The sequence below is a fragment of the Melanotaenia boesemani genome, chromosome 14 (assembly GCF_017639745.1).
Source record: "Melanotaenia boesemani isolate fMelBoe1 chromosome 14, fMelBoe1.pri, whole genome shotgun sequence".
NCBI lineage: Eukaryota > Metazoa > Chordata > Actinopteri > Atheriniformes > Melanotaeniidae > Melanotaenia > Melanotaenia boesemani.
Window position 1 is genome coordinate 29,726,657 of NC_055695.1, and position 12,996 is coordinate 29,739,652.

The following is a 12,996-nucleotide window of genomic DNA, read 5'->3' on the forward strand; positions in this document are numbered from 1 at the left end:
TACACTATGTAGTACTAATACTTAAATTCATATTAAGTATATTCATATAAAATATACTAACACTGAAATATATATAAGTGTTTTATTAGTATATTTACTTATTATGTACTTCGAATGTGTTAAATATAAGTTTAATGTCAGTGTATTTGCATCTACTTTTATCAAGTGCACTTTTAGCACCCTTTCAATAAGTTCACTTTTATAATACTTTTTTTTATATCATTGTTAGCACAGCAGTGTTAAAGTGCACTTAAAATAAGTATATTAATAATTGAATACTACTTCAGTGGTAAATTAGTGTATTCTTGATAAGTACACTATAAACCAGAACAAATTCATCAGTATGTAGCCATTTCTTTTAGTGTGCTAAGATCATTTTAAAATAATGTACAATAACAGTTAATTTCTGCAGCTGACCTTTTCTCTTCAATATTTTAAAATAATGTATTTTACCAGCAAAATGCAACAATGCTGTTATGTAACAATACCTTTTCTAATTGAAAAAATATCCTTACTTTTCTATTTCAATTTTAAAATGTTAGCAATTAGTGTTATAAAGTATTTGGACTATTTCAACAGCACAGTTGTTTTTATGCAATATTTAAAGATCCATCCATTCTCCAAATGTAATGGTGAGTTTTGAATAAACATGAACATCAACAACAGAGTTCCTTTCAATTGACCATGTGCTTTTATATAATGCAGTAGTCACCAGTATTTCTAATAAGAAAACAGTACAACCTTGTGTATTTCTTATCATCACATGGAAAGTACATATTCCAAAGCTTGGATTGTTTCACTTACATTTGACAGCAATCAGAAAACACATTACACTTATGAACATATTAAGATGTGTAGATAACAGGAAATTTGCTTTGCTGCTTGACAGAAAAATTAATCCTTTGAAAGTCTTTGATTTTGCATGAAAACAGTCTGTTAAAGTTCAACATTTTGAGGCCAGGTACAGTGCCTTGCAAAAGTATTCACCCCTACAATTTTGTTTGTGTTTTGTTATACCACAACTGTTATACTAACTGTTTAACAGCACAGTCTTTGTGTGCTTGCCCATGTATGCCTTATCATTTTTACAGACTTAATCCTCTGAAGTTGCCATTTTTGGACATTGTCCACTAGTTTTAAGGCACACCAAGAATACACACTGATATGTAATCCCTATTTCTTACAATTTGGCAGTGGTTTCAGCAATTTTTCTCTAACTTCCCCAGTAACTATTTAATCTCTCTCTACATTATTTGGTAGAGGAATAACATATTGTTTGTCTCTTGATTGGATCAAAACACATTTCCTGTGGAACAGGTCAGTGGGCACCGCATAAACATTCCTAGATTCTGACACCTCAGACATAAAAGTGGAAGCAATGTTCAGTTGACTATCCTTGCAGAGCTGTCCCTCAGTCTTCACAAGCTCCTTTACCAATATACAGTGCAATGACAAATCGCCTGCTCTGAATACTGACATGCAAAGAATTCTACATAATCTTCCATCCTGTAACTCCACTGTTGAGTTGATCCTTTTTTTTAGACTTCTGTTACTGCTGGAATGATACAGTACGCCTTTTACAATGAAACGGTGAAAACAAACACAGTGTTCGACTGTAACACTTAGCAAGTCTTTGATAGCAAGTTTTTCTAATGCTGACAGTTTGTGATGACAGGGATTACCAAAAACCCTGACATTTTCATTCAGGGTAGATGAATTAGAACTTGATACATTGCTGTTTAGGAGATGTGAAAAAATGCATTTCACCCCTTCATTAGCATCTACCATGTACTTTTCGGCTTTTTGTGTTAGACTCCTCCAGCAAAGAAACCTTTTAACTATTTGCTCTGGAACATGTGTTGTCCCATTGAAGTACTGTAACAAAGTGCCATTAAATGATTCAAAGGAAAAGGTTGATGTGGCCCACAAAGGGCCCCAGTTCCTAACACTTGCTGCAAGGTGTGTCAGAAGATGGACATTAAATGTCATATTTGCTGCACCATATAACTTCTCAAACTGCAGTGAGAACTTCTTGAGAGCTCTTTCAGCTACTTCAATATCACAGCGTTTCACCTTTTCTCCCAAAAGAATGTGCATAGCGAACACAAACAGAAAAAGGTGGTTCCAGAACTTCTTTAGTAAGACCCCATTCAGTAAAGGCAGGCAATAGAATAACAGGAATGACCTCCACTCTGATGCTTTCCAATATTTTCTGTCTGCAACAGATCGTGGTACTCTTGTTATCTCAACAGGGGGTTGAATTGCAATGAGCTCTTTGTCAATGCGGTCTGATTTTGCTCCTAAGTACCACTCTTTGTCATGATTTCTTGAGTCAAACCACAGTTTTGCTAATTGCCTTGTCACACCAAGGCAGACACAATGCTGATACTCTGGAACAAATCCATTTATCATTTGAAACTTTGTGAGTTTCATTAATGGTGAAGGTCCTTTTACTCCCATTACTGGACTGTCTGGTGTTGCAGCCATTGCGTGATCAAAATGCTTAGCTTCAGTTCTAAGATGTGGTTTTGGGCCTTTGTTTGTGTAAGGACCACCACCAACATGGTAACAAAAATCACATCCATAAAAGCCATTAAACTGTTTGGTGTTTCTTAGAAGTGGGCGAGCAACTGAATCTGAACTGCATATCAGAGCATACACTTTGGAGACATGTTGTACATTTGCTGAGTCCTTCCATTTAATACCATTTTGTTCTAAAATTTGCAGTTCATCAACAAATGGCTTCAAATATGTTAAGAAGTTTGGCTTCTTCTCGCCAAACCAGAGACAAGGAAGACAGATATTTGCCTTCCGTTCTTTAGGTTCAAGTTCTATAACCTGGCACTGAATGGGCCAAATTTGATACTTTGAACTCCTGAAAACTGGAATTCCATCACAGTTCCAAATTAAAGTTATGTCATCCTCACCTAATTCACCTGATTCTTTGAGTTTATGGTACTCTTCTCCACACTGTATATCTGACATGACATCTGCACATTGCCAGTCTTTTTTTAAACTTTGGTTTTGTTCAAGCAATGTTTTGATTTGTGAATCCAAACTAAGCACTAGAAAGAAACACCCACTTTTGAGACAGCTCTCTGAATCAGTTACTGCATTACAAGCTCCACACTGTAGTTCACTGGTATTATTTACCCCCAAGTAGTTTTCACATGCTGGACAGTAAAAATGGGGGACATAATTTCCATATTGTCCATAAGCTTTGTGAAAAAGGTATGTGGTTACTGGTACCATTCCAGGGAAATGTTCATTAACAATCTTCAGTAGATGTTCCAGTGCCACACCTGTCACATTGTGCCTTAGTACATAAGACATCAGTAAGATTAAACTTTGTCCCTTTGTCAGTGGAGCTCCAGGATACGCTGGATCATCTCCATCCAACAAAAATGTCTCTGCCTGCGAAGACATAAAAAAGACAAGATACTGTAGAAAACTGTTACATTCATCTGCATTAAAAAAGATTGCTTACAGATTTACAGAGAAAACATAATGTACAATAATACATGTTAATAACCTGTTGGTTTGGTGTCTCTTGCTGATCAGTTGGAGTAGCAGGCACATTGCATCCTGGTTGCTTCTCTAACATGTCCTGGCAAAATATAAATGGAAGCATAAATATTTTCATTTTCATTTCCTTTATAGTTTTGACATATAAAACAATACTAGTGCTCCAAAAGATAAGTGGTAGGTACTACAAGTCATATGGTAGTTTTTACATTTAAAGAATTTGCCATGTTGCCTTCTGGGGTTGTTAGCAGAGAGTTATGCAAATGGAATATACACTAGCTTCATATAAAACTGATGTGATTTCAGGGGAAAGGATGAATGTAGTGCCTGTATTCAGTAAATATACAAAATGTGTAACTCCTTGCCCAAACCTAGAAAACAAATTAACTCTATTAACAAATCAGAAACAAGAATACTGAAAAGCACTAATCCTTGGGTGGATGCAAGACAGGGCATCTGTTTCTATCAAGACAGTGAGTTCAAACATTAAGCCAAAACTGCATAATAATGCTTAATAAAAAACAAAATTGTTGTATTGGCGGAATAAAAAACATCAGATTTAAGTCACATTAAGCAAGTTAAGCCACATTTGCATTATATGTGCAGTGAAGATCTAACAGATGGATAATATCCAGGAAAATGGTGACTACAGCTTCACATACTGAAGAACTGTAGCCATCAAGTGCCAATGTAGGCTATAAGTCAGCCACCTGTTAGAAACTTTGTTAGCCTCATGTGGAACTACTAATTTGCTTGAATCACAATGTAAATTAAACATGAATGAATAATGCAATCATACTTTTAAATAGTTATATGTACACTGTAGTTATAATTCTGTGACCAAATGAGACCTTGCTGGTGTTCACTTTCAATACATGTTTATTATCGGTAGCCTATATTACTATTTGTAGACGTCGGTTTAGAAAAATAAAAAGTACTCTATTCACATTTTCTGTATCAATTAAAGGGGTTGTTTTTAGGATAAAAATAAAACTAGTAACTTGTAACTATAGTACCTGTGCTTCTGGTCCGATTTGCATATCTTGTTGATCCCCACAAAATTGAAAAGTGCAGTGTGAGTAGGTGGAGGGTGGCAATTCTAGCACTGGGTGGGTATTTCTGGAGACCCCCTCTCCGGCAGGCTGCATATAATGAAGATATAATACATGGAAATTCTCAAGTGAAGTATTAATGACAATAATACATGTATGTGTCTCATTTTAAGGAAATACACTATAGAGGCTAGGACAATCATTATTTTCATCACGTTTAATTTAATTGAAATGACTATTATACAGAAACTATACATATAGTACAACACAGCAATTAATATCTACAATTTCAATTGCTGGTATTTTAATACCTCTGATGAATCTCTGTTTGGTCTGTCCTGAAGCAGATGCTCTGTTATTGGAGTGACAAGATGCTTTCCTCTCAAACATTCTAAAGATGACTGACCGCTTGGTCCTTCTGCAACAAGGCCCTCATCGGGAACATTCTGATCATGAGACAGCACATCGATTTATTTAACTATAATACTGTAAACATTTAGGGTATGATAAACATAAATAAAATTATGGATGAATAAAAGCTTTAGAGGAAAGTAATATGTATTTTGTGAACCCCTTCATTTTATTTCAGAATGGAAACATAAAACATAATGATCACTGTTTTTACCTGTTTGTTAGTTGTGGGATTGTCTCCTGGATATTCCTCCAGAGAATATGTTCGTTCACCGTTATTTGAAAGTGGAATCTGGGGAGAGCAGTTGCAATGTCAACTTGCATGTAACACTATCTGCAATTCATATTGTTGCAAATGAAAAAAATGGTCTACCTCTTTCAAGACTCCTCTATTGTTAGTTGTACAGGATGCACTGAGGTATTTCTTGTAATTTCCTCTGCAGTTTAAAGTATTCTGCAATGAACAAGACAGTTCTTGCGTTTAAAATGAAGAATTATTCATCTTATTCTATAATCACTGCTGTTGTTGATAATAAATGTGAAAGCTCAAATACCTCGTTCTCCTTTGCTAGCCGTCTGTATTTGGTTGCCTTTGAAGGTTGGCTCGACTCATTCAGCAGATATTCTTTGTAATGTCTTTTGGGTGCCATGTCTGCGGGCGGTTTCTCTAAGCCCGCTAAAATACATCCATGGGTAAAGTAAAGTGCAGAGGGCGCGCGCAGTGTCCTGGATAAAACGTCATCGTAAACGTGCGCATGCGTGCATGGACATTACGGTGTACACAGACTTTAAAAAAAAATGTAATTATATATATATTTTTTTTTGCAAGAACGTCTGCGTCTGACAGACCATTTTCAATGTCAAAATGGAAAATTTGAATGTGGTGGACATTTTCCCAATTGACCCTAAAGTACTCGTGGCGCTGTGCTGCCGCTGATTGGTTACCCCCGAATGCAACGCACTTGAATGTACAGTAGATGCTGAGGGAAGCGTTGTCGCAGTTGAGTTACAATGGCGCAGTTCAAGTTCGGGATGTTTTATTTTAGGGACAACACAATTCACGTCGAAAGTACTGACATTGTGACACCTCAGTACAGACAGCAGCTCGTTCAGGTATTAAAACGGCCGGACCTCTCCAGTGAAGACGGATGGATACAAGTGTGCTGGGGCACCAGGAAAGCACCTAAAAACAAGGTGGCCGCGAAACTGCTCTTACTCGGAGGTTTGTATTGCTCGTACTCGGAGGTTTGTATTGCTCGTACATGGTGTAAAATATCTTTTGAATAACTGTTCTTTCTACTAATGACTAAGTTCAACAAGATAATAGGCAAACTTATCATTCACAAGCTGCATTAGCTAATAACTAGCTAGCTAGCTGTTAGCGGCAGACGGCAGCTAATGCTAGCGTAAATGGTGCTAACTTAGTAACTTCTGCAACTTCAGATGAGATTTTGTGTGAACATTTGTGAGCGTGCTGTGTGGAGAATGTTTAGCAAAATTGCCCACTGTAAAGAAAATAAAAAGAAAAAAATTGTTGGTACAAATTTGTTATGCTAGCACTTGCCAGCCACTAGCCTACTGTTAGTGCTGTTAGTGTTAGTGAATAATTTGCCAGGGGCTCATGCTAATGATTGTTAACGTTAACCTTGTATGTAATTTAATTTTTATGTAACTATGTTTATAAAAAAGACTTAAAGTGACTTGTGTATAATATTAGATTGACTGTGGTGCATTTCACGAGACATACAAAATACCTAAAATATTGAGCAAAAGAGGGAAAAAAAACATGGTTTTGATAGTTTGTCTGATGTATGGTTGTGGTTACAGACAACTACAAGGAGTTGATGGGGAAAAAAGAAGCCTTCCTCAAGGATGAGGACATCTGGCACATGGCAGTTGCAAGGAGAAGGACCACACCATGTACCACAACACGTGATGGAAGCAAACCAAAGGTTATTTTTGTTGCTTGTGTTGGTAGTTTCTTTAGAAAACACACTTTAATTAATAGTTATATTGTGTTGCAACTAGGGATGCCACAATACCACTAATTTTATAGATAGTTCTGACGGCATCCAATTTTGTCCATAACAAAGTCGATAACAGTGTTGCCAACTATTTTCAGTGGGAAGTAGCAAAAGCCTGCAGGAAAAGTCCTGGATGTCTCTAGATAACGTCATGTGCTAATTTGCATATATATGATGGCATGAATTTATTACATATATGCAAAATATAAAAAATATTTTAAATTAAGTTAAACTAAACTGACTGACCAGCGTTTATTTCAAGAGGCTCCTCAATGTGCATCCAAATCTGCCTCTAATGTTAAAAAACTGTTTATACAGGCTGTTGCATCGACTGTAACTGAAGTATCGTGAACAGATAGATGATCATGCACTGGAATAAATTCACTATTGTTAACTAGTAAACTAGTTAAACTCAAATAGTATTTTTAATTGTAACACATAAAATCGTTAATGAATTTATGACACTGTAATACTATGATGTTTTTTAGTTGAAATGTTTTTCTAAAAAATCTCTTCACCAGAAAGCGTCTATGGTAAAGTTCATATGTTGTTGTCATGTAATACATTCTTTCTCTTCTGTACAGAAAAAAAGAATTACTGCAACTTCCAGTCTCACTTCAGATGAAGATGAAACACAGATTGACCCATCACAAGTTTTTCAAACAAATGTAAGTATTTACGGGAATAAGGGAATATTGTGGGAGGATAAGACATATTTTCCTTTATAAGTGGCTTTAGGTTTGACAGCAGTGCAGTTGCAGAAGTGGCTTGTGGCACTCCAGCTGTGTTAGTTTTGAAATACTGACACATTGTATGATATTAAAAGATAAAATTGTGAGTAGTGAGTACTGTTACTCTAGTGAAATATGGTCTGACAATACCTTAATAAGCTGTACAGTAGGTGATAGATTCTACAAACATCTACAAAGATGGATATTTACCCCTCTTGCCTTTGCAGTTTAACATTTTACTTTTTCTGCCCTTTGTTTAAGAAGCCGAAGATGACAAAAGCTGCAAGAGACAGAGCCCTTTCCCAACTGAAATCCTCGCTGCTGAGAAGAAATCCAACAACCTCCACCTCCTTGACAAGTGATGTTGATACAGACATAGACACCAATGTGGACTTATTTGACCCACCTCAGGCTTCAGAATCAACTGTAAGTATTTACAAAACACAAGAAATAAAACTAGAATTAGGGCCCTATTGTTTCCGCGATCACAGAATTGCAGACGGAATCGCGGAATTGAGCAATAAAAACGGAATCTACTTTTTAACACTGAATATCACGGAAAATGACATAATTTGACTGAAATGCTGTTAACGGTGTCAGCGGCACAGATCTCACGCGGTGTTGTTTCAGTGCGCTGCCCTCTCACATGCTGGACCCGGTTCGGCACATAGTTACAACAGTGACAACAGTTCTAATCTGAAACGAGTTATTAACCATTCATTATGGTCTTACTCTCTCTCCTTTCTCCTCCAGCGGTGCCACGGTGCAGAATTACGCACAGGGCTTTCCACTGTATTTATACATTTATAAAAATAATTATAATAATTTTTATTTATAGAGCATTTTCCATCAAAGTGCTGTACAGTTACAGAAGGTTAAAAAACATGTGAAAACAGACACAACAATAACAACAATTCAGAAATGAATGAAAGAAAAGGCAAAAACACCTACTCATACGTGACAGTATACAAGTGGGTCTTAAGCTTGGCTTTAAAGACCTCAACTGAACATGACTGCCTGATGTCCAAGGGAAGACTGTTCACAAAATAGGTGCGCGGAAGGAAAAAGCCCGCTCACCTGCTGTTTTTTTTATTCACCTTTGGGACACTCAGATAATCAATCGTCTGGGAGCGCAAAGGTCGTACAGGTACATAAGTCTTAACAAGGTCTGACATATAGACTGGAGCAAGACCATTTAAAATTTTGTAAGTGAACAACAGCACCTTGAAATCGGCTCTGACCCGAACAGGGAGCCAATGAAGAGAGGCCAATACAGGGCTAACATGTTCATAGCGGGATAGTCCAGTCAGCAAACGGGCTGCTGCGTTTTGGACTAATTGCAGACCACGAATGCTCTTTTTGGGCAGCCCAGATAAAAGCACATTACAATAATCTAACCTTGAAGTTACAAAGGCATGAATAAGAGTCTCTGCGTCTTTCAAAGTGTACAGTACAGTTCACAGTACAGTAATTAGTAATTTGTAAATTACAGTAATTAGACCAATTGATAAAACTTTGAATAATCAGTTGACACTTCTCCTACAAGAAAACAGAATGTAACAATTGTGCGAACGATTACTGGAATTTTTTTCCAGGCTTTGAGATTTAATTGACTCTGGATTATATGTTCACACAGTATCACAGGAACATATAGTTATTTTACACCATGCATTTATTCCATACAGCCACGCTGTCCTTTCCTCCTGCGCTCTGGGAGTGGACAATATGACGGAGAGATGGTGGTGATTAAATTAGATTCTAAGAATATGTTTCTGAAACATCAGCCCGACGCAAAATAAGTACGCATGGGTCAGAGTTAGCTTAGAGCTGCGCACATTCTCCCGTCAAGTTTGTTTTTTAGAGATCACAACCTTGGCGTGAAAAGTCACGTACGCCACTTTCAGCCTCGTTTTGTGCGTACGCAACGGTTATAAATGAGACCCCAGGTGAGTCATACTAACATAGCATTGTTGACATTTTCATTTATGCAGGACCTGGGCCAAGGGGAAAGTGAAGAGGAGAGTGTCCTGATGGATCAGTCCAGATCCAGTGTTGACATGCAACAGGACGTGATGGATGCTCTGAAAGGTATTCATACAAAGAAGAATTGCTTATGTTTTTTTTTTTGTCAGTAATTGTATCGATAGGAGTCTTATCTCTCATATATCTGTGACTTGTGTTTTTTTTCCTTAATGCAGAAATTCCAGCCTTAGTCAAGTGTGTCAGAGATCTTATTACAACCATGAAGAGAATGCCACCTGTCATGGACACTGACAGTACAAGTTCTGGTTCTTCCAGTCCAGCTCCAGAAATGGTATGTTTTGCATTTATACACGTTTTGTAAATACTGCCTTTTTATTACAGGAAACATTTCATCCAAAATTGTTGTAAACTACTTGACTGTTAGCAGTTTTGTCTCTGTAGTCTCGACCCACATTTTGCACGAACTGTATTTGATAGAAACTGTTTTTTTTCCATTTCAGCATGCAGTTGTTCAGAAATTATACTTTAATTCATTGAAGACCACTTGCAGAAATTAGAACTCAACTAATATTTGGCATTCAATAGTTCGGCTTTGTCTTTTAAGAAATGCTTTCCTAATACCATTTCTAATAATTGACTAACTCTATTTCCTGGACACAGATTTCCTTGGGCAACACGGGGGTGCAGATCAGCAAAAACTGTTTCCTAAGACTAAACCGAACAAGAATGTCCCTGTTCACACAGGACTTAGCTGTGCTCATCTTTGGGCGGGATGTTTTGGCATCCTCGACTCTCACAGGAAAACCAGGGCCTACTGGAACAGCGAAAGAGCAGCTAAATCCGGAAAAGCTGAGTGCCCTCGTTGGTAAGTATTGGTTAAGTCTATTTTTCCTTATTATCATTTTGTTTTTATGCCTCTACCCTTGCCTTGGCCATAGCCAGAAGCAACATGTTTCAGGTTGTCCTCATGTATGTATGCCCCCTTCTTGCTAATGTGATAACTCTGGAAAAGCATGATTTGTAACACCATTTTATTTGTCCTTTTCTATTTTACAGATACAGTTATTGCTGAATTTCCAGGAACAAATGTGTCTGATGTGAGGGCAGTGATTCGGAGAAAATGTAACAATGAGAATTTTGTGAGCAAAAAGAAACAGTAAGCAGTAACATCAGTAACTGTTTGTAATAGTTTTTGTTTGTTTGTTTTTTGGTGGACATACATTTTGAGTTTTAACAAACTGTGTCAATGTTTCACATGTAAAAGTTTCAAGAGTCAGTTTAATGTTCATCCCTGTCATTACTAGCTTCTCTGCAGTGCACAGCTAGCAGGGTAGTGCTACACAGCTATTGTTTCTTTTTATTTTTTACTTTTATTATTGTTTTTTAGTTAAGTTGTTAAAACTAAAAAGAATTCTCTGGGGTCAGATGATCCAAATTTGAATAAAAATGTTACGATGAAGAGAAACTGTTTGAAAATGTTGTTTTAGATGTTTTTAAAGATGTACTTAAATGTACTTTATTATGCACATTTTCCCTGTAATGCCGTGCATGTTAAAAATAAACTTTTTTTCTATCTCAAGTATGTTCTAATTATTTTTTATGTTTACTTAAAAGTAATTTAAAATTCAAATTAATTATATAAAAAATATACTTTCTGTGTACTGTTGAAGTGTACTTTAATGAAATACATCTAGTGTACTTTCTGCACACATAATTAGTGTACTCAAAGTATATTACTTTTGATGTGCAAAGTATAGTAGTAGTAGTATAGTAGTATACTAATGATATATCATGAGTGCTACTTTAGACATACTAAAGTACAACTTAGTGTGATTATCTGTACTATTTTGAGACACCATTAAGATGAACTATAGTATACTTAAGTACAACTTTTACATTTTTATTTAATTTTTGTAAATGTATTTAAAATGCAATGGCAACACATTATGATTACATTAGAAATACATTTCCAGTATATTCTAAATTTATTAATAGTAATCTGAGATGTTGATTAAAGTATACTTTAAATCGAACTAAAGAACATTATAAATAAGTACAGTATTAGTAGAGGAAAGTGTACTTAAGTATATTTAAGTTGATCTTAATGGTGTCTCAAAATAGTACAGTCAAGTACACTAAGTTGTATTTTAGTATATCTTAAGTAGCAATAATGACATATCATTAGTATACTAAGTACGTTTTTAGTACTCGAAAATAACACACTTTGAGTACAATACTTTTGTGCTCATGAAGTACACTAAGTGTACTTAAATTTAGTATGTTCAAGTATACTTTTTTTTCGCCTGGGTAATAACCTCAGGTCTGAATAACTTTAAGATGGAAGACAGAGTTACTGTTGAAGGGCCCACAAGAGGGGAGTGATTTTGTAGCTGGTCCTGTTGTTTTAAACTAGTCAGAAATGTGATTTACAATGATTTTGAGAAGGAATTTTACTGCTGAATGCATCATTATTTAAATATAAAATAAAATACAATCCTACATTTAGCTCTTGATATGGTCTTGGCATGACTGTGGAAGGTGGAAGTCTCACTGAGGAGGAGGGGAAAGACAGAAATGTTTTTGTACATCAGTGATGAGAGGCATGTAACGCATGATAAAACCTCAAAAAATACCTATTTATTTATTTAGCTTTATATTTTATATTAGTTTATCACTATAATTGTAATAATCGGTTAATTGTTTTTTAAAATCTATATTTCTTTTTTAAAAGATACTACATGTGCCACCTTTTCTCAGTAAGTAAAATATAAAAATAATAATCTCCAAAAAACTGTCACAAAGTGATTTACAAGAAGAGATAAAACCAAAACTTCTTACAGTGCCTGTGCATGCTCCCAATTACATTACATTAAGAGAGATTTAAATGTCATTAAGCTGAAGAGTGAAGTCTTATGATGTTATGTGGAAGCAAGAATTGATAGAACGATGAAAGCCAGAAAAACAACGACCTCATCAATCAGTTTTTTTTTTTTTTTTAAATCAGTCAAACAGCTGCAACAAGTTCCTGATGAACAGAATCATTGTTGTGCTGATATCCTGCTGTGTTTGCATAAGAAACCAGCTTTGCTGCTTTTGCTGGTTGATAATTTCTTCTGGTTATTTGCAACTTAACACTAATCTTCACTGGCAGGGTGGACTGGTAATCGGGTGGTGGCCACTGGAACCTCTTTTTTTTCAGAAATTATGAATATGAATAAAAAACAATTAAATGCAAACCCAGACTTTTTTTCCACCCTTTAACATGCCATG

At 35.9% G+C, this 12,996-nt stretch overlaps 2 protein-coding genes across 3 annotated transcripts; one reads left to right on the forward strand and one right to left on the reverse strand.

The window, feature by feature from the left end:
* Positions 1 to 115: 115 nt before the first annotated feature.
* On the reverse strand, positions 116 to 5,638 carry LOC121653393. The gene is made up of 7 exons (XM_042006852.1): positions 5,543 to 5,638; positions 5,362 to 5,442; positions 5,203 to 5,280; positions 4,889 to 5,023; positions 4,542 to 4,667; positions 3,533 to 3,607; positions 116 to 3,414 (listed from the first exon to the last, which is right to left on the reverse strand). The coding sequence occupies exons 1-7, from the start codon at positions 5,636 to 5,638 to the stop codon at positions 1,234 to 1,236; spliced, it is 2,772 nt and encodes a 923-aa protein (XP_041862786.1). The 3' UTR covers positions 116 to 1,233.
* Positions 5,639 to 5,999: 361 nt separating this feature from the next.
* Positions 6,000 to 11,231, forward strand: LOC121653409. 2 transcript variants are annotated; one of them, XM_042006884.1, is made up of 8 exons: positions 6,000 to 6,210; positions 6,816 to 6,940; positions 7,597 to 7,680; positions 8,005 to 8,169; positions 9,735 to 9,831; positions 9,942 to 10,057; positions 10,387 to 10,591; positions 10,783 to 11,231. In XM_042006884.1, exons 1-8 carry the CDS (start codon positions 6,000 to 6,002, stop codon positions 10,884 to 10,886), a joined length of 1,107 nt encoding a protein of 368 aa, XP_041862818.1. In that variant the 3' UTR covers positions 10,887 to 11,231. The 2 variants fall into 2 exon arrangements, with proteins under 2 accessions (XP_041862818.1, XP_041862819.1); XM_042006885.1 differs by having other exon boundaries at positions 8,008 to 8,169.
* The last annotated feature ends 1,765 nt before the right edge of the window (positions 11,232 to 12,996 follow it).